Source organism: Bradysia coprophila, unplaced genomic scaffold, assembly GCF_014529535.1.
Source record: "Bradysia coprophila strain Holo2 unplaced genomic scaffold, BU_Bcop_v1 contig_193, whole genome shotgun sequence".
Taxonomy (NCBI): Eukaryota; Metazoa; Arthropoda; class Insecta; order Diptera; family Sciaridae; genus Bradysia; species Bradysia coprophila.
Window position 1 is genome coordinate 1,784,270 of NW_023503456.1, and position 18,502 is coordinate 1,802,771.

Sequence of the window (18,502 nt, forward strand, 5' to 3'; positions counted from 1 at the left end):
TAGGAGCCGATTTTCCGATACCCAGGATTCCTCCTTGGAATTGTCTTTCCATTTAACAAGATAACTCTTTTTGCCGTGAGGTTTCCGATGCGACACAATGGCTTCCACCTGCAAACATTTTTGTTTTTCAAAGTTTTGCCCTTTTTGAATGATTTGTGGGTGTGGGTGTGTGTGTGTGTGAATGAGAATCGCATAACTTAGACATTAGATGTGTGTGTGCGTGTGGTAAATATAATTTTTATCTGTGGGTAGTATAGTGGACGTGCTTAAGCTGAAAAGGGCTTAATCACGAATCTTACAAAATCGTTCTAGCGATGATTGTAGGTTGTTCCGTATCGATTCCTGATTCTAAATTTATGTGGGGCAATGTCGGCAGCTCAATCTTTCACCAGTGAGCGGCCGTTGTGCCACTTTTTTCTGTGATTTTTCATTTGTAAGCGACCTACTTCCAAAGGATAAATTATAGAAAAAAGTTCACAAAATTTTTGGGTGCAATTTTTGTTTGACATTTGAATCCAAAATATTTAAATCGGTGTGCTCGTTCTGGAGATAATGTCAGTAAGAGTAAAGTCACCACATGCTTCTCCAATGTTCTTCTTGTAAAAATGCATTAATCGTTTCGAGTAAATATTTAAACGTATGTTCATGACTATCGACTTAAATTTGTGTTTTTTTGTAAATTTCAGTTACTCGAGGCTTAGCCGAGTGCAATAATTACACGGAAACATGTTCCCAGTTTTGGATTTTGAAGGATTTCTGAGTTTTTTTTGTGGATTCTCTTCTGGATTTATTGAACTAATTATTGAGATGGTAATAGGTCAGTTCCTAAGATTATGTCACCGCACATAGTCACCATGTTCCCAGCTCTAGAACATAAGTATTCTGTTGGATTTCTGAGGTTTTATTGGGTTCCCTTCTGTAGTTTGGGATTATCGAGGTGATGTTAAGTCAGTTCCAAAAATTCCACCACTTTACATTGTATAGCATGCTCTCAGTTGTAGAACTCGATGAATTTGAAGGATTTGTCAAGTTTGTCTGGGTTTCCTTCTGGACTTTTGGAATCATTGAGATGGTAGTATGCTGGTCCTCAAAATTCCTCCATCTAACATGGACAACCATCTTCCAAGTTCTGGAATTCGAAGGATTTTGAGGTTTCATAAGTTCTCTTATGGACTTAAGGGACTGTTTAAATGGTGGCACTCTAAATAATCCTGAAAGTCCAGAACAGAACTCAAAAAGACCTCAGAAATCGATCAAAGTTCTAGAAATATGAAGATGATGTACTACAGTGGTGGAATTTTAGGAACTAACATAATATCAACTCAATATAATCCCAAAACTTCAGAAAGGAACCCAACAAAACCTCAGAAATCTTTCAAGAACTGGGAGCATGTTTCCGTGTAATATTGCAATCGGCCACGCCTGATGTAGCGAAATATACAACTTTAAGTCGATAGCTATGAACGTACGTACTTTTACATGACGAACATTTTTCCGCCATCTATTCAAATGTCAAAAAATAAATTTCACCCATTTTCTATAATTTATGCTTTGGATGTAGGTTGATGTCTCTTCTCGCTTACGAACGCGTATGCAAATTATGTTTTCTTCCTGGTATCCGAGTCGAAATTTCCCGGTATCCAAATACATAAAATTGACTTCCCGCACATACATTTACCGCTGGTTTGTTCAGCTATCATTCGATCCCAACAAAAATCTCTTCGAGAAAAGTGTGACGCAGCCTTTGAAGTACAATTTCTAAAATGAATGATATCGCTAGAGTTGACGCTTTCAGCTTCGTTACGCAAAAATCAAAATTTACACCCAATTAGTTCAAACAAGCTGGCGTAGTTCTTCTCATCATCTGCCATTTTTACCAAAAAAAAATTGACTGGAAACAACCAAAATTTTACCAAAAAAATCTGCGTCGCATGTGGCAGATAAATTTTCTTGCTGGTCTGTTCCTGAACATTTGCCACTTTGCGACGCAGATTTTTTTGGTAAAATTTTGGTTGTTTCCAGTCAATTTTTTTTTGGTAAAAATTATTTGGCAGATGATGAGGCCTTTTGAACTAAAATTGGATGTAAAATTTAATTTTTGCGTACCGAAGCTGAAAGCGTCAACTCTAGCGATATCATTCATTTTAGAAATTGTACTTCAAAGACTGCGTCACACTTTTCTCGAAGAGATTTTTGTTGGGATATCAGTCGTTTTAGAAGTTTTAGAACACTGCTTTTTATAACAGTTTATAACAGAAATTCGGAAATTTGGCAAAATTTGACGAAAATCGCAAATTTGACGAAATTCGAAAATTTGACGAAATTCGAAAATTTGAGGAAATTCAAGAAATATCTCCAAAAAACCAATTGACCCACCCATTTTCAACGTTCGACATTTTTCACAAATGCCCTTCTTTTCTACTCGTAAAACTCTGAGACTTTGCCGAAGAAAGTAACTCTCTATCTGCCACCATTCAAGAAATATCTCTAAACCCCTAATTGACCCACCCATTTCTAACTTTCGACATTTTTCACATATGCCCCTATGTTCTACTCGTAAAACGCTGAGACTTTGCCGAAGAAAGTAACTCTCTATCTCTCATAATCGCAAAAATGTTAGTCCTTTCATCCTACGCTCGAGTAGCTCAAAATTTGGTCACTCTAATCACTCTAGCTCAAACGAATCTGACCCGATTTTTTAAATTATTTTTTTGTTCGAATCGTGTTACGAATACCTTTCATTTGATGGGTCGCACGCCTCTGTAGGTTTCAATACAGCTAAGCTACAGCCGGAAACGCGTTCCCGACCCTCGAAGGTTACACTCAGAAACCACTTCGAGGCGAATAAAACAAAATTCTGGTTTTTCCTGGGGTAATGGCGTATCACAATTTCATTTTTATGCCCACCCTGAGGTTCCTGCAAAATTTCATGGAGATTGTGGCTGACTAGTTTCCGAGATCAACCGTCGATAGATAGATAGAAACACACAGAGTAAGTTGAAAGATTTTGATTGTTTGGGAAAAGTCAATTTGGTGTATTTTGTATGAAAAGTGACCAATTTCAAAACGATGTATCTCCGGCAATTTTAAACCTACATAGTCGAGTGATAGCTCGTTTTGCTCGTATTTGAAGCGCGAATAAGATAGAATAGGATTTGTGGTGATACAGGCCAAAGGAAAGAAACTTAAATTCTCGCCTATATATAGTTGCCGCGTCTCAAAAAATTTTCTTCGTTCTTTTTTTGGAAGTTAGACTGCGTCAAGTCCTCCGCTAACGCTCCGGACATGATAATTGTTTGGTAGACCAGAGACAGCCAGTATATAGCAATTAATTTCATTTTTAGTCGAACTTTCCATACATTTCCATTAAAAAATCTCAGGAATGTGGACACCCATAAGAAAGTTTTTTAAGATTTTTTGAAAAAATTGAAAAAAACCCCTCCCAATTTTTTGATATGTTAAATGGGATGTGCTGGCCTTCATTTTAAGCCAATAAAATGGAGAATCGGTTGGGGTGCTCATTGACAAAACCATAAAATTGGACTTTGAAGCCTCACCCTGACTCACAGCTACAACCTTTCGACCCGACGATACTTTTATTAGAATCGTCTGTCAATTCTCTACAAACTACCATTAGATCAAAACCGGCCGGGTCGTTTCATTTCTTTGAAAAATTTTCTGAAAAAGTCATGATTTTGAAATTTTCTTAGAGTCGCCGCGAGCCGGAGAGGTCGTTTAAAAAAAAGCTTCTTCTACGAAATGATCACCTTGAAATTCTCTATCGATAGCACCATAAACGTCCGGAAACAAAAATGGTGTGTCCGATTCAAAAACATTTTCACCTACAGTATGTGATGAACGGGTCAAAGGGTTTTACCGAGGGGGAAACCACTCTTTTTTATTGATGTAATTAACATGATTAACCAGTGATTAACATGATGATGAATTGGTGATTTACCAGCATTTGACCGGGGCAATCGTCGCAAAACTACAAATAAACGTGAAATATAGCGGTTAATCAATTTTAATCACCGATTAACCGTTTGGATTCACAAAACATATGTTTCTGATTAACAGATTAACTGATTAACCATGTTAATCACAAAATAGTGGTTTCCCCCTCGGGTTTTACCGTAAAATTTACCTTTCCATAAAGCCCTCACACGTCAAAATTGAATAAGAAATTGACAGGGAAATGAGTCTCAAAGTTAGCGGTTTTTTGGGCATCTTTTCCGGGAATCCTCCAGAGATCGGACAGTTCTGGTCCCTTGACAAATAAGTCGTAATTTTTTGACGAATCTTACAAATTTAATGAATTTCATCCATGATCTCAACGCACTGCAATGCAAGCATAGTAGGAAACTGGACAGTGTACCATGCAAAATCTTACAACTTACAGAGTGGGAAAAATGTCATACAAAATTTATTTGGCCGCTCTAAATACGATCACTTTTGCTAGCATTTCGTTCCAATAAACTGTACACTTTGACAACACGTACGAAAACGATTTCATTCACCAGAGATGAACATAACCTATATAATACGTCAACAAATTTCTTTGTAAATTTTTCGTCAACCTGAAATTTGAGGTTAAGCTGCCTTCTGTGGATCAAATTTGACATTTTGAAATGACCTTGCAACAAGCCTATTGAATCACCAACATATTTTATTTGTAGATGTCCAGGTTGTGACACATTAGTATCAGTGCTCTCGCATCCGTATTATTCTTTCTAACATAGCCTTCTGCAATTAACTGTCTCACCGGAACATAGTTTTTGAAATCCAGCAGTGTTTCCATCTCTGATCCATCCGGCTTCTTCCATTTGCTTAGAATTTTATCTCCAGTTCTACCTTTCAGTCCAGGCACGTCAAGAATTTTAATGAGTGCGAAAAATTGGTCTAATCCATTACTGTTAACGACTGTTATGCCTTTGGGTTTATTCAGATGGCACGCCAATCTTGCAATCAACTTTGTATCACCTATACTCCCCGAAGCAATCAATCCCGTATCAATCGCTAGTCGCCTTAAAATCTCAGCCAAAATATTTACTCCGCCCTCAAGTCTCGATAAATCATCGTTATCTGAGCTTCTCACTTCCTCATCACGACCGTCGTCGCCTATAATCCATTTCGTATTTTCGGTCCAAGAGTTTTCGCTTCGAAATTTGTTGTCGCTGTACCGTTTCAGATCTACTTCATTGCCAATTATCAAATATCCTTCTTCCAATCCTTCCATTTGTAATTGAATGCGATTGTCGAATTCCTCGGCTATGAAGCCTTTGATCGACAGCTCAATCTTGTCTCGCATACGATCCAGTGGATCATCGTCACATTTTGGTTGCTTATAAACTGTTAAAGGAGGACATTTCGCTTTAGCAGTTTCGATCGTATCTCGGCGGGTTATTCCATAAGATTTAGCTGCGTAGTCGAAAGAGTAAATGCCTTGTTCTCTTGTACCGGAGACAATCATCAGTGGGCTTTTTAGTAGTTCTGGATGTCGTTGTGACCAGACCTGGCACTCGAAACAATCCACATCTATCCATAGGTACATGTTGATGGATTTTTATATTTCATTTAAGAAGCACTTTGAATTTTGGAATCTCCTCAGGTCTGCGTTTATTGTGTTAGGCACACTTAATGACAGCGAATGTTAAAGGTTCGTCCCGTAAAAAGTGCTGAATTCGCGATTTCAAACAAATTTATGAAAACTACTCGGTTCGGTCACACAAAACGTAATGATGTACATATACTGTGTGTCGGCTAATGACTAGCATGTTACAAGCACTGCGTATACTTATCTGCACATAAAATTATCTTTTCGCAATTCCGGGCCATAATCATCACCTTTCCATGCATCCACTTAGTGTCGTTTTGAATGTATTTATTTCACCGGGCACAGTAAAATACGAACTTTTTTTTCGCACGCTACAGAGAGCCAGAGAAATGATAAGCGCGGCACTTATCATTTCTCTGCAGAGAGCCTATTACCTTCAACGATGACTGAATTTTTATGAATAAAAATCTGACATTGACCAGAATTCGAACCCCCGACACCAAAACTTTTTTGAACACAAAGCATCGACTATAGCCACTCGGCTATAGAGTCACACAAGTTACACCGAACGTATTGATGAAGTGTATATACTAAGCATTGGACTATACTTGATTTTATTCAACGCGTATGTTTACATCACATTGGGATGTGCGTTATAATGCAGCCTTCGTGTCTGTTCAAATGCTTACATCCCGAGTAAAACTAAAAGTCTCAAAGATTTGAAAAGAGACGTCTTACGTCAAACAATACAAAGGATTTGAGGCCGTGAGACGTCTCTTTTGTAACCTTTGAGACTTTTAGTTTTACTCGGGATACGAATTTTGGTACAAAATGTAGGACATGTTTTGCATAGGTTTCTTCCAAGGTCGTTCAAAATGTCAATCGTCATCCACAGTGAAGCCAACTCAATCTCATTTTGAAGTTTTAACGAACAAATTTGTTTAAGTTGCGGTTATGTTTGCTTCTGTGGATGACGGTCGGTTGTTTTCGGCCTGTCAAAATTCGTTTTTACCGTACGATGGAAGAAACCTACTGCAAAGGTGATTATGTACCGAAATTGAGAAAAACGTTGTATCTACCACGGTACGGTAGGCATGCCGCTATTTCGGCAATTTCGCTATTGGGTCAATCGACATCTTGTATGAAAAAAAGGCCTTCATACCTACCTTGATAGATAAATAACTATTCCTTTACTTGGTGTTTGGTTTGGTTTACGTTTTTTTTTGTTAAAGAATTGTTTTCATTCGGTGATTCGATATAATAACTGACTCATAAAATTTCTACACATGATGCAATTATCGAGTACAGTTTCATCGCGTTTCATCATCATATGATGGACGGAGCGGTAGCGGAGTCCGTGGCGCTAGCCCCTTCTGTTAGAAAAAAAAACAAACGAAGAAATGCTTCATACGATAGCCGAGAGTAGAAATGTCATGAAAAACATAATACGTCACGCGAAAATGAAATGTCTTTGTGACGTACGTAATGGTTATTTCTATTATATTTCTGGATGTATGTATATTATGACGTTATATTCTAGCCTAAATGAAAGGTCTCGACGAGACGAGTCTAAGAAAAAAACTACACAAACGGACCAAGTTGAAGGGGAGATAGAGACCTTTAAATGGGTGAAACTCGGGCTCCTCGCACGGAGAACGACTGGTTTGAATCATGGTGTTATGGCATGTGAGGTCTTCTTCAAAGTATCTGACATTTGTGAAAGTCAGTTTCGTCAAACGATTTTCGCCAAACTTTTGATTTACGTAAAATTTATGAATTTAGTCGAATTTTCCAGTTTCTTCAAATTTTCGAGTTTCGTTAAATTTTCATTTTCCTCAAATTTTCGATTTTCGTTAAATTTTCAATTTTTGTCAAATTTTTAGTTTCGATAAATTTTTTATTTTTTGACGAAATTTTCAATTTTCGTCCAATTTTTGATTTTCGTTAAATTTTTTAATTTTTGACGAAATTTTTCGAGATTCGTTAAATTTTCGAGATTCGTTAAATTTTCGAGTTTCGTTAAATTTTCGACCTACACTTTCCAAAACGAGTGATATCACAACAAAAATCTCTAAAGAGGAAAGTGTGTTCCTAGCTATGTGCAATTTTTAAAATGAATGATATCGTTGGAGGTATCGCTTTCAGCTCTACGCACAAATAGTTGACTTCATGCAGAAAATTATGTTAAAAAATTAGCGACACACAATTGGCAGAAGATGCAGATCTCGTTTTTCTTTTTCACATTTGGTTCACAAGATGAGGGGAAAGAGAATGGAAAAATTTATGCGAAATGGAAAAACAAGATTTTAAAGAAAAACATGTTTTCATACCAAGGACCCGAAAAGTGCGACTTCGTCATATAAAAAATACTATTCGTACCACGGACTAAAAGTCTTTTTTAGCGTATTCGATTCCAGACCTCGCTTTCGGCTCTGTCTGGAAACTTCTCACACGCTAAAAAGACTAGGTTCGACTATTCCAAGGTACGAAATGTACTATTGCTGTAACATTAGTGATTGTGTCTCAATTTCGATGTAAAATTGCTCAAAATATTCGTAATAAAATTCTGTCAATGTTGTCAATGTGATTACGTTTCACCAATAACGGGTGTAATATCGGTACTTATCAGCCGATTTTTTAGTTATAAAGATCAAAATGACCGTAATTGCATGGTTGCACCTATGAGTGTCATGTTCCATTTTGTACATCATTGTGAAGCCTAGCAGCCTAATAAACCTAGCAAATTATTAGTTAACAATTTCTTTGCAGAGTATTTTTAGGAAATTAAACTGGAGTAAAATGGGAATAAAGATAAATGGAGAGTACCTGAGCAATCTCCGCTTCGCTGATGACATTGTACCGATAGCAACGAATCTAGGTCTGGCTCAGCTTATGCTACAACAGTTAAGTGAAGAGGCAAAGAGCGAAGTTGGCCTCAAGATGAACTTATCGAAAACAAAAGTCATGACCAACATCGGGGACGACAGAGAAATCAAAATTGGTGACACTGTCATTGAACGAGTCGACAAAGGTAAGGTTCAGAAATTTGCAGAAAAGCGCTATCAATCCAAGGCTGTATACTTTAGGGAGGTCACGCAGATCGCCATTTTATTAGATACGCGGGAACACACCTTCTCCATACAAACAAATTCACCAAAATTGAATTTGTATGGCGTGGTGATTTTTTTGTATCAAACGTGGTGTGTAACCCGCGTATCTGCATCTGCGTGACCTCCCCAAAGTATACATCCTTGCAATCAATCGACTTAACATTACTTCTGTTTCGAGTTTTACTGAAGCCATAAAATGTAAACTACTCTGATAGAATACTAAAGAGACTCACTAATTAGCGGCTGCTCATAAATTGCGTAGCGCTAAAATGTTCATTTTCAAGATACAAAAATTGTCACGCAAGCCGTACACTTCTTCCCCCTCTTGCGTTATGTAATTTATGAATTCTATTATGACCCGTAAAGTTAACGAAATTGACTTACTCTATCCCGATGAAAAGAAAGTTCGGTCAGTCCGCCCAGTAAAAAAACTTTTTAGAAACGACACCTGCCACATCTCTTGATGTTAAGGGAGGAAGGAGATAATTGTTATGTCAACATAAAGCTTGCCGTCTTCAAAAATTTATTTGACATGGCAACTGTTGCATACCCAGACACGAATTATCGTTTGTTTCGAAACGGTTTTCCATTTGCACAGAGCCGAAAGACTTGATTTAACTCGCCCTATTCTCATTGTCTTAATTCGAAAATCCATTTATTCGAAAATCACGACGGAAAGAACAATTTCAAAGTGTTGCCGTAGATAACATCTGCAAGCTCTTCCACATTTTCATTTCGAATTGCAGCCAAAACTTCGAGCACTTGAATGATCTGTAGCGGTTCACACCGACCATCAATGAGAGTATTTTCGGTCCATTTCTCCTTCTTCTTAACAGTGGGAAACGTTGTTTTAACATGCTTGGCACTGGCATGCGAATTTCGTATCGAACACCACGGCGAATCAGTTTCGAGTAAAATTTTCTCCTTCGGTATTTTTGCGACGACCGCAAGTTGTTCGTCCGTTTTCAGCGAGCAACCGTTGATTCTGCAGCGAATGGGATTCGTTTGATCAATGTGTGTATCTCTCTCAAGCAAATCGCCTTACCCGATAAAAAACCCAAATTCGATAAACTTTAGCGCTTGTTCCAATGTGCCATCGAACGAATGAACCACACCGCCCGACGTTATTTTCGCCCTATTCCTATCGACTATGTCCCAAAAGTCATCGAATGCGTTGCGGCAATGTAAAAACAATGGCAAACGGTACGTTTCAACTAAATCCAGCTGCTTCTCAAAGTACGTTCTCTGTGTGGCTGCGTCGCAAAACTTCAATCGATCATAATCCAAGCCACATTCGCCAACAGCCACGACTTTGCTTTTATTATTTTCAATGTAGCTGCAAAGCTTCCCGAAGTATTCGGCTGGATTCGGTTCGAATTCCTTGCATCTTGTCGGATGACATCCCATTGTAATGAACAGGCGATCTAAGTGTGTCGTAAAATATAAATTTTTTAGTCACACTCAGGCATCCGGCATAACGTATTTTTTTGGTATATTTACGTAACGTTACGAACACTTATAACGTTACCATCAGAACCAAACATAGATGGTAACGTGCTTGTAACGTTACAGAGACATGCTTGTAACGTTACCGAGTCGGTACTGTGCTTGCAACGTTACAGAGATGGTAACGTTATTGTAACGTGCTTGTACCGTTACAAAGATGATAACGTGCTTGTAACGTTACCGAGTCTGTACTGTGGTTGCAACGTTACAGAGATGGTAACGTGATTGTAACGTGATTGTAACGTTACAGAGGTGGTAACATGCTTGTAACGTTACCGAGTAGGTACTGTGCTTGTAACGTTACAGAGATGGTAACGTGATTGTAACGTTACAGAGGTGGTAACATGCTTGTAACGCTACAGAGTCGGTACTGTGCTTGCAACGTTACAGAGATGGTAACGTGATTGTAACGTTACAGAGGTGGTAACATGCTTGTAACGTTACCGAGTAGGTACTGTGCTTGTAACGTTACAGAGATGGTAACGTGATTGTAACGTGCTTGTACCGTTACAAAGATGATAACGTGCTTGTAACGTTACCGAGTCTGTACTGTGGTTGCAACGTTACAGAGATGGTAACGTGATTGTAACGTGATTGTAACGTTACAGAGGTGGTAACATGCTTGTAACGTTACCGAGTAGGTACTGTGCTTGTAACGTTACAGAGATGGTAACGTGATTGTAACGTGTTTGTACCGTTACAAAGATGATAACGTGCTTGTAACGTTACCGAGTCTGTACTGTGGTTGCAACGTTACAGAGATGGTAACGTGATTGTAACGTTACAGAGGTGGTACTGTGCTTGTAACGTTACAGAGATGGTAACGTGATTGTAACGTTACAGAGGTGGTAGCATGCTTGTAACGTTACAGAGGTGGTAGCATGCTTGTAACGTTACAGAGATGGTAACATGCTTGTAACGTTACCGAGTCGGTACTGTGCTTGCAACGTTACAGAGATGGTAACGTGATTGTAACGTTACAGATGTGGTACTGTGCTTGTAACGTTACAGAGATGGTAACGTGATTGTAACGTTACAGAGGTGGTAGCATGCTTGTAACGTTACAGAGGTGGTAGCATGCTTGTAACGTTACAGAGATGGTAACATGCTTGTAACGTTACCGAGTCGGTACTGTGCTTGCAACGTTACAGAGATGGTAACGTGATTGTAACGTTACAGAGATGGTAACGTGATTGTAACGTCACAGTGATGGTACTGTGTTTGTAACGTTACAGAGATGGTAACGTGATTGTAACGTTACAGAGGTGGTAGCATGCTTGTAACGTTACAGAGGTGGTAGCATGCTTGTAACGTTACAGAGATGGTAACATGCTTGTAACGTTACCGAGTCGGTACTGTGCTTGCAACGTTACAGAGATGGTAACGTGATTGTAACGTTACAGAGGTGGTAACATGCTTGTAACGTTACCGAGTAGGTACTGTGCTTGCAACGTTACAGAGATGGTAACGTGATTGTAACGTGATTGTAACGTGATTGTAACGTGATTGTAACGTGATTGTAACGTGATTGTAACGTGATTGTAACGTGATTGTAACGTGATTGTAACGTTACAGAGATGGTAACATGCTTGTAACGTTACCGAGTCGGTACTGTGCTTGCAACGTTACACAGATGGTAACGTGATTGTAACATGCTTGTAACGTTACCGAGTTGGTACTATGCTTGCAACGTTACAGAGATGGTAACGTGATTGTAACGTGATTGTAACATTACAGAGGTGGTAACATGCTTGTAACGTTACCGAGTCGGTACTGTGCTTGCAACGTTACAGAGATGGTAACGTGATTGTAACGTCACAGAGGTGGTAACATGCTTGTAACGTTACCGAGTCGGTACTGTGCTTGCAACGTGATTGTAACGTTACAGAGGTGGTAACATGCTTGTAACGTTACCGAGTAGGTACTGTGCTTACAACGTTACAGAGATGGTAACGTGATTGTAACGTTACAGAGGTGGTAACATGCTTGTAACGTTACCGAGTAGGTACTGTGCTCGTAACGTTACAGAGATGGTAACGTGATTGTAACGTTACAGAGATTGTGCTGTTCTTGTAACGTTACAGAGGTGGTAACATTCTTGTAACGTTACAGAGGTGGTAACATGCTTGTAACGTTACCGAGTCGGTACTGTGCTTGCAACGTGATTGTAACGTTACAGAGGTGGTAACATGCTTGTAACGTTACCGAGTAGGTACTGTGCTTGCAACGTTACAGAGATGGTAACGTGATTGTAACGTTACAGAGGTGGTAACATGCTTGTAACGTTACCGAGTAGGTACTGTGCTTGTAACGTTACAGAGATGGTAACGTGATTGTAACGTTACAGAGATTGTGCTGTTCTTGTAACGTTACAGAGGTGGTAACATTCTTGTAACGTTACAGAGGTGGTAACATGCTTGTAACGTTACCGAGTCGGTACTGTGCTTGCAACGTGATTGTAACGTTACAGAGGTGGTAACATGCTTGTAACGTTACCGAGTAGGTACTGTGCTTGCAACGTTACAGAGATGGTAACGTGATTGTAACGTTACAGAGGTGGTAACATGCTTGTAACGTTACCGAGTAGGTACTGTGCTTGTAACGTTACAGAGATGGTAACGTGATTGTAACGTTACAGAGATGGAAACGTGCTTGCAACGTAATGGATTGTAATGAAAAGACAAAAAATTGAAACGATAATGCTACAACTTGGACCTTTTCGTGTGAAGTTATAACGTTAAGGATCACCGGTCACACTTCCTCGGTTGAAGGCACACGGAATTACATATTACCGTCATCTGCTGCAAACTTTAGAGCTTCGTCCGCTTCAGTGATCGTTCCGACAGTTAAAATAATTTTTTCCATTCCTGCTTGCCAAGCCCGCTGTAGAACATTTTTGTAGTCGGCTGGATGTTTCGCACTGTTATTGTACATGCCTTGGAACATTGGGTCCGTTAAATTGGCTCCGATGTCTGTGAACAGATTGATATAACGCCTGTTGGACGTACTGTACGTGCATGGTGAATGTTACCTATGTACTTCATGACTTTGGTTGCTAATTTCTGCACAGGTCTCATGAAGTTCTTAATTTAAAACTTTGTTTTGATTGACCGACACATCGCCACTTTAAATGACAGTTTTTGATGACTGATGGAGAGTCCGTTCAACGTTCGAACCGGTTACATATATTTTTCGAACTTCGAAGTGGAACCATTCCGAAACTGTATTAGCTACACCCGAACGTCAACAGAGAGTTTGTTTTGATTTTATCATCCGGATCAGCGAATTGCTGTCACTACTCTTTTGAGTAGTTTGATAAGAAGAAATCGGATTCCGAATAATGAGTTTCTACTATGCGAACGCTGGTCAACCGGAGATCCTACGAAGTATCCAAAAAGATGCAACATTCGCATCAACATTGGGCCAACAAATGTCGGACATCCTCCGCTGCTCCAGCAACCGCCATTGGATCAAATACAACAATCTGTGCAAACTGCTAGCCGAGCTGCTCTATCACGGATTCGCCTGTTTCAACAACATACAAACTCTGGGCGAAGAGTACACCGGCATCATTCAAATCGACTCCAAATACATTGCCCTGCCCAGCAAGGGTCTTCAGTTTGTGGCAATTTTGCTGGAGTTTTGCGGCGAGGAATTGTTCAATAAATTGGTGCGAATTGTCGAACGGGACGTACGGAACAATGATGATTTGTTGCCGGAAGCGAAAAGTGGAATTTTGAAAGTGTGCGGCACCGTTCGCAAATCGGTGCCGTATGTCAAGGCGATTCATCGGGGGATTTTTTACTTGAATGGCAACAAATTGCAAATATCGAAACGGCTGACTGGAATCAATTACGTTTTGGTTAGATACTGGCTGAACGTCAACCATTCCGTGTATGGATATAAAGTGCTGGGTGTGATAAGTTTGATTCAGCTGGCTTTGGCTACAGTTACGGCCATGAAAGACACACTGCGAAAGAATGAATACAGGGAACGGATATCGAGCAAAAAGGATTCAAATCGGCCAATACGTAGGGCAGTCGATGGTAAAAAATGTGTTTTGTGTCTAGAAGTTCGTGACGGTACGAGTGCTACACTGTGTGGACATTTGTTTTGTTGGGAATGCATTTTAGATTGGCTGGATCAGAAGGAAGAGTGTCCGGTGTGCAGGGAAGGGATCAAAAAATCGTCTGTGGTGTTTCTGAAGAACTTCCAGTAGCTTCATCAATTATACGTTTGTTTTGCTGTTTTGTTATTTGATTAAAGGTATTAAGTAAAACCGGAAACGAAATTTTTCAGTAAAGACATGAACCTGTCCCGAATCGAAACTAGCCGTCATAACAGGGGGAGCGTGTGATGCGACCGAGTCCCGTGTGACCAGTAAACCTGTTTGCGTACGTGACCCTAGTACGACCGCAACCCTAATCCAAATCCTAGTCACTAACTCTATCGCTTGCATAGTCCTAGTACGAAAGGTCAAATTTTCACAGAAATTGTTCATCTTATAAATGGCGCACAGTGCAATTACGAAAGATCGTATGAAACTAGCACCACAACAACCATTCAATTGTACGAAGTACTCTTCAAGTAAAAGAAAAAGTCGCGAAAATCACTTGGGCCTAAATTTATTAAGGAATCTTAGGAACCAAACTACTGCCACCTTCACCAAACGTCCACATGGGAACCCAAAAAAATCTGAAAAATGCATCTGAATCTCCTAGGGAGATGGTGGGATCATGTGGAGCGGGGGATTCGTAGGAACCAGCATACTACCAATTTAATAATTCCAAACATCTAGAAGAGAACCCAAAAATGCCACAAATCCTGCAGTTCTAGAACTGGGAAGATGGTGAACTATGTGGAATGCTGAAATTTTGGAAGCAATACATCGTAAAATAAAACACAACATTCTCTAAAACAAATGAAAATTGAATTTAACTATTTCACTTCACTCTTTATCAGAACGTATTTCCATCACATAAACAAAAAACAAGCTGATTTCGTCGTTTACGACTCATCAGTGCACCTTTGTCATGACCATGTGCATATCAGCTCGTACACTTTTAGACTAAATCAAATCAAGTGTACGAAACACATCACACGCTGACCGTACTGATAGAACAATGGGTTACTGTAAATACAATTCGCTCGATGCTTCGAGAACCTAATTGTGAGTTTTTGGTTATTTTCATAGCAGAACTATGACCGAAAAATCGCAAACAAATATACATTCAAACGATCATCTAAGATGATATTTACGTTAGAAATTATTTTGCATATCGAAAGGCTAACCATACCTCCGTGTTTTAGAGCACACAACTCGGAATCATTTAAAGGAAAAATTAAATGTGAAAAGAAACTTCTTTTCAAAATCAATTTTGGTTCGATACATTCGCGCTCGAAGAAAAATAAATTTCTTCAACCGCTGCATCATCCACGGATTACTGCCCGAAACAGGCCTTCATCGTAAAATAAAACACAACATTCTCTAAAACAAATGAAAATTGAATTTAACTATTTCACTTCACTCTTTATCAGAACGTATTTCCATCACATAAACAAAAAACAAGCTGATTTCGTCGTTTACGACTCATCAGTGCACCTTTGTCATGACCATGTGCATATCAGCTCGTACACTTTTAGACTAAATCAAATCAAGTGTACGAAACACATCACACGCTGACCGTACTGATAGAACAATGGGTTACTGTAAATACAATTCGCTCGATGCTTCGAGAACCTAATTGTGAGTTTTTGGTTATTTTCATAGCAGAACTATGACCGAAAAATCGCAAACAAATATACATTCAAACGATCATCTAAGATGATATTTACGTTAGAAATTATTTTGCATATCGAAAGGCTAACCATACCTCCGTGTTTTAGAGCACACAACTCGGAATCATTTAAAGGAAAAATTAAATGTGAAAAGAAACTTCTTTTCAAAATCAATTTTGGTTCGATACATTCGCGCTCGAAGAAAAATAAATTTCTTCAACCGCTGCATCATCCACGGATTACTGCCCGAAACAGGCCTTCATCGTAAAATAAAACACAACATTCTCTAAAACAAATGAAAATTGAATTTAACTATTTCACTTCACTCTTTATCAGAACGTATTTCCATCACATAAACAAAAAACAAGCTGATTTCGTCGTTTACGACTCATCAGTGCACCTTTGTCATGACCATGTGCATATCAGCTCGTACACTTTTAGACTAAATCAAATCAAGTGTACGAAACACATCACACGCTGACCGTACTGATAGAACAATGGGTTACTGTAAATACAATTCGCTCGATGCTTCGAGAACCTAATTGTGAGTTTTTGGTTATTTTCATAGCAGAACTATGACCGAAAAATCGCAAACAAATATACATTCAAACAGCAAGCAATACACTTCTTCTTCTTCTTTTTCAGCCTGTTTCCATCCACTGCTGGATGTAGGCCTCTCCAACTTCTTTCCATTTCGTACGATCCATTGCCATTTGCTGCCAGTTTGTACCTGCAATATTCTTAATTCCGTTTGTCCATCTCTCTGGTGGTCTACCTACAGCTAGTCTTTTATATGGTCGCCAGTTCATGATCTTTTTGGTCCAACGTTCGTCTGTCCTTCTTGCAATATGTCCCGCCCAGCTCCATTTCAGAGATGCTATTCTTTCCATGACATCAACGACCCTGGTTTGTTGTCGAATCCGCATTGATTCGTCATTCTGTCTCTGAGTGTTATTCCAAGCATACTCCGTTCCATGGCTCTTTGTGTCACTCTCAATTTATCTTCGGATGCTTTCGTTAAAGTTAACGTTTCCGCTCCATAAGTGAGCACTGGAAGGACACAAGTGTCGAAAACTTTGCGTTTCAGACTATTATTCAATTTGCTTTTGAAAATTAGTCTGAGTCGTCCGAACGCTGCCTATTGAAACTCTGATAATGTGTCGATCGCAGTTTACGGTTTAAAATAAAACCGATCGATTACTCGTAGAAAAAGCGACATAAATAAAACAAACGTTGAAAGGGCGACACGCCCGAATTAAGTGTTTCTCTTGAACGATCCAAAACTCCACTATAAATAGAAGCTGCTAGAGTCTAGCTGGTAGCTAGTCGTCTAGGTTTTAACACTGCCCATGCAAGACCAATTCTACGTCTTATTTCTGCAGTCTGGTTGTCCAGACCTAACTTCAGTTTATGTCCTAGATATACGTAGCTGTCGAGTCGACAGTGTCGACTCATTCAATGGCACAGTGTCACCAATTTTGATTTCTCTATCGTCCCCGATGTTGGTCATGACTTTTGTTTTCGATAAGTTCATCTTGAGGCCAACTTTGCTTGCCTCTTCACTTAACTGTTGTAGCATAAGCTGAGCCTGACCAAGACACGCTGCTATCGGTACAATGTCATCAGCGAAGCGGAGATTGCTCAGGTACTCTCCATTTATCTTTATTTCCATTTTACTCCAGTTTAACTTCCCAAAAACACTCTGCAGAATCGCCGTGAATAATTTCGGTGAAATGGTGTCACCATGCCTTACACCTCGGCCGATTCTGAATTTCTCCGTGCTCTTATGAAGTTTTATCATGTCCGGAGCGTTAGCGGAGGACTTGACGCAGTCTAACTTCCAAAAAAAGAACGAAGAAAATTTTTTGAGACGCGGCAACTATGTATAGCCGAACATTTCAGTTTCTGCCCTTTGGTTTATATCACCACAAAACATATTCTATCATATTCTCGCTTCAAATACGAGCAAAACGAGCTATCACTCGACTATGTAGGTTTAAAATTACCGGAGATACATCGTTTTGAAGTTGGTCATTTTTCATACAAAATACACCAAATTGACTTTTCCCAAACAATCAAAATCTTTCAACTTACTCTGTATGTTTCTATCTATCTTTCTATCTATCGACGGACGATCTTGGAAACTAGTCAGCCAATCTCCATGAAATTTTGCAGGAACCTCAGGGTGGGCATAAAAATGAAAATGTGTTACGCCATTACCCCAGGAAAAACCAGAATTTTGTTTTATTTGCCTCGAAGTGGTTTCTGAGTGTGGTTTTCGAGGGTCGGGAACGCGTTTTCGGCTGTAGCTTAGCTGTATTGAAACCTACAGAGGCGTGCGACCCATCAAATGAAAGGTATTCGTAACACGATTCGAACAAAAAAATAATTTAAAAAATCGGGTCAGATTCGTTTGAGCTAGAGTGATTAGAGTGACCAAATTTTGAGCTACTCGAGCGTAGGATGAAAGGACTAATATCTTTTTGGGTTATGAGAGATAGAGAATTACTTTCTTCGGCAAAGTCTCAGAGTTTTACGAGTAGAACAGAGGGGC

The 18,502-nt window shown here is 39.3% G+C and overlaps 2 protein-coding genes and 1 long non-coding RNA gene across 3 annotated transcripts; 1 reads left to right on the forward strand and 2 right to left on the reverse strand.

Annotated features, from left to right (window-relative positions):
* Positions 1-296: 296 nt before the first annotated feature.
* On the reverse strand, positions 297-16,542 carry LOC119075211. The gene is made up of 3 exons (XR_005087336.1): positions 15,149-16,542; positions 5,912-5,925; positions 297-308 (listed from the first exon to the last, which is right to left on the reverse strand). It is a non-coding gene; the product is annotated as an uncharacterized LOC119075211 (long non-coding RNA).
* LOC119075199 (putative deoxyribonuclease TATDN1) lies at positions 9,298-13,353 on the reverse strand. Its single transcript, XM_037181592.1, has 4 exons — positions 13,202-13,353; positions 12,963-13,142; positions 9,710-10,088; positions 9,298-9,649 (listed from the first exon to the last, which is right to left on the reverse strand). The coding sequence occupies exons 1-4, from the start codon at positions 13,245-13,247 to the stop codon at positions 9,331-9,333; spliced, it is 924 nt and encodes a 307-aa protein (XP_037037487.1). The 5' UTR covers positions 13,248-13,353; the 3' UTR covers positions 9,298-9,330.
* Positions 13,435-14,447, forward strand: LOC119075201 (peroxisome biogenesis factor 10). The gene has a single exon (XM_037181593.1). The coding sequence runs from the start codon at positions 13,511-13,513 to the stop codon at positions 14,387-14,389; it is 879 nt and encodes a 292-aa protein (XP_037037488.1). The 5' UTR covers positions 13,435-13,510; the 3' UTR covers positions 14,390-14,447.
* Positions 16,543-18,502: the final 1,960 nt, after the last annotated feature.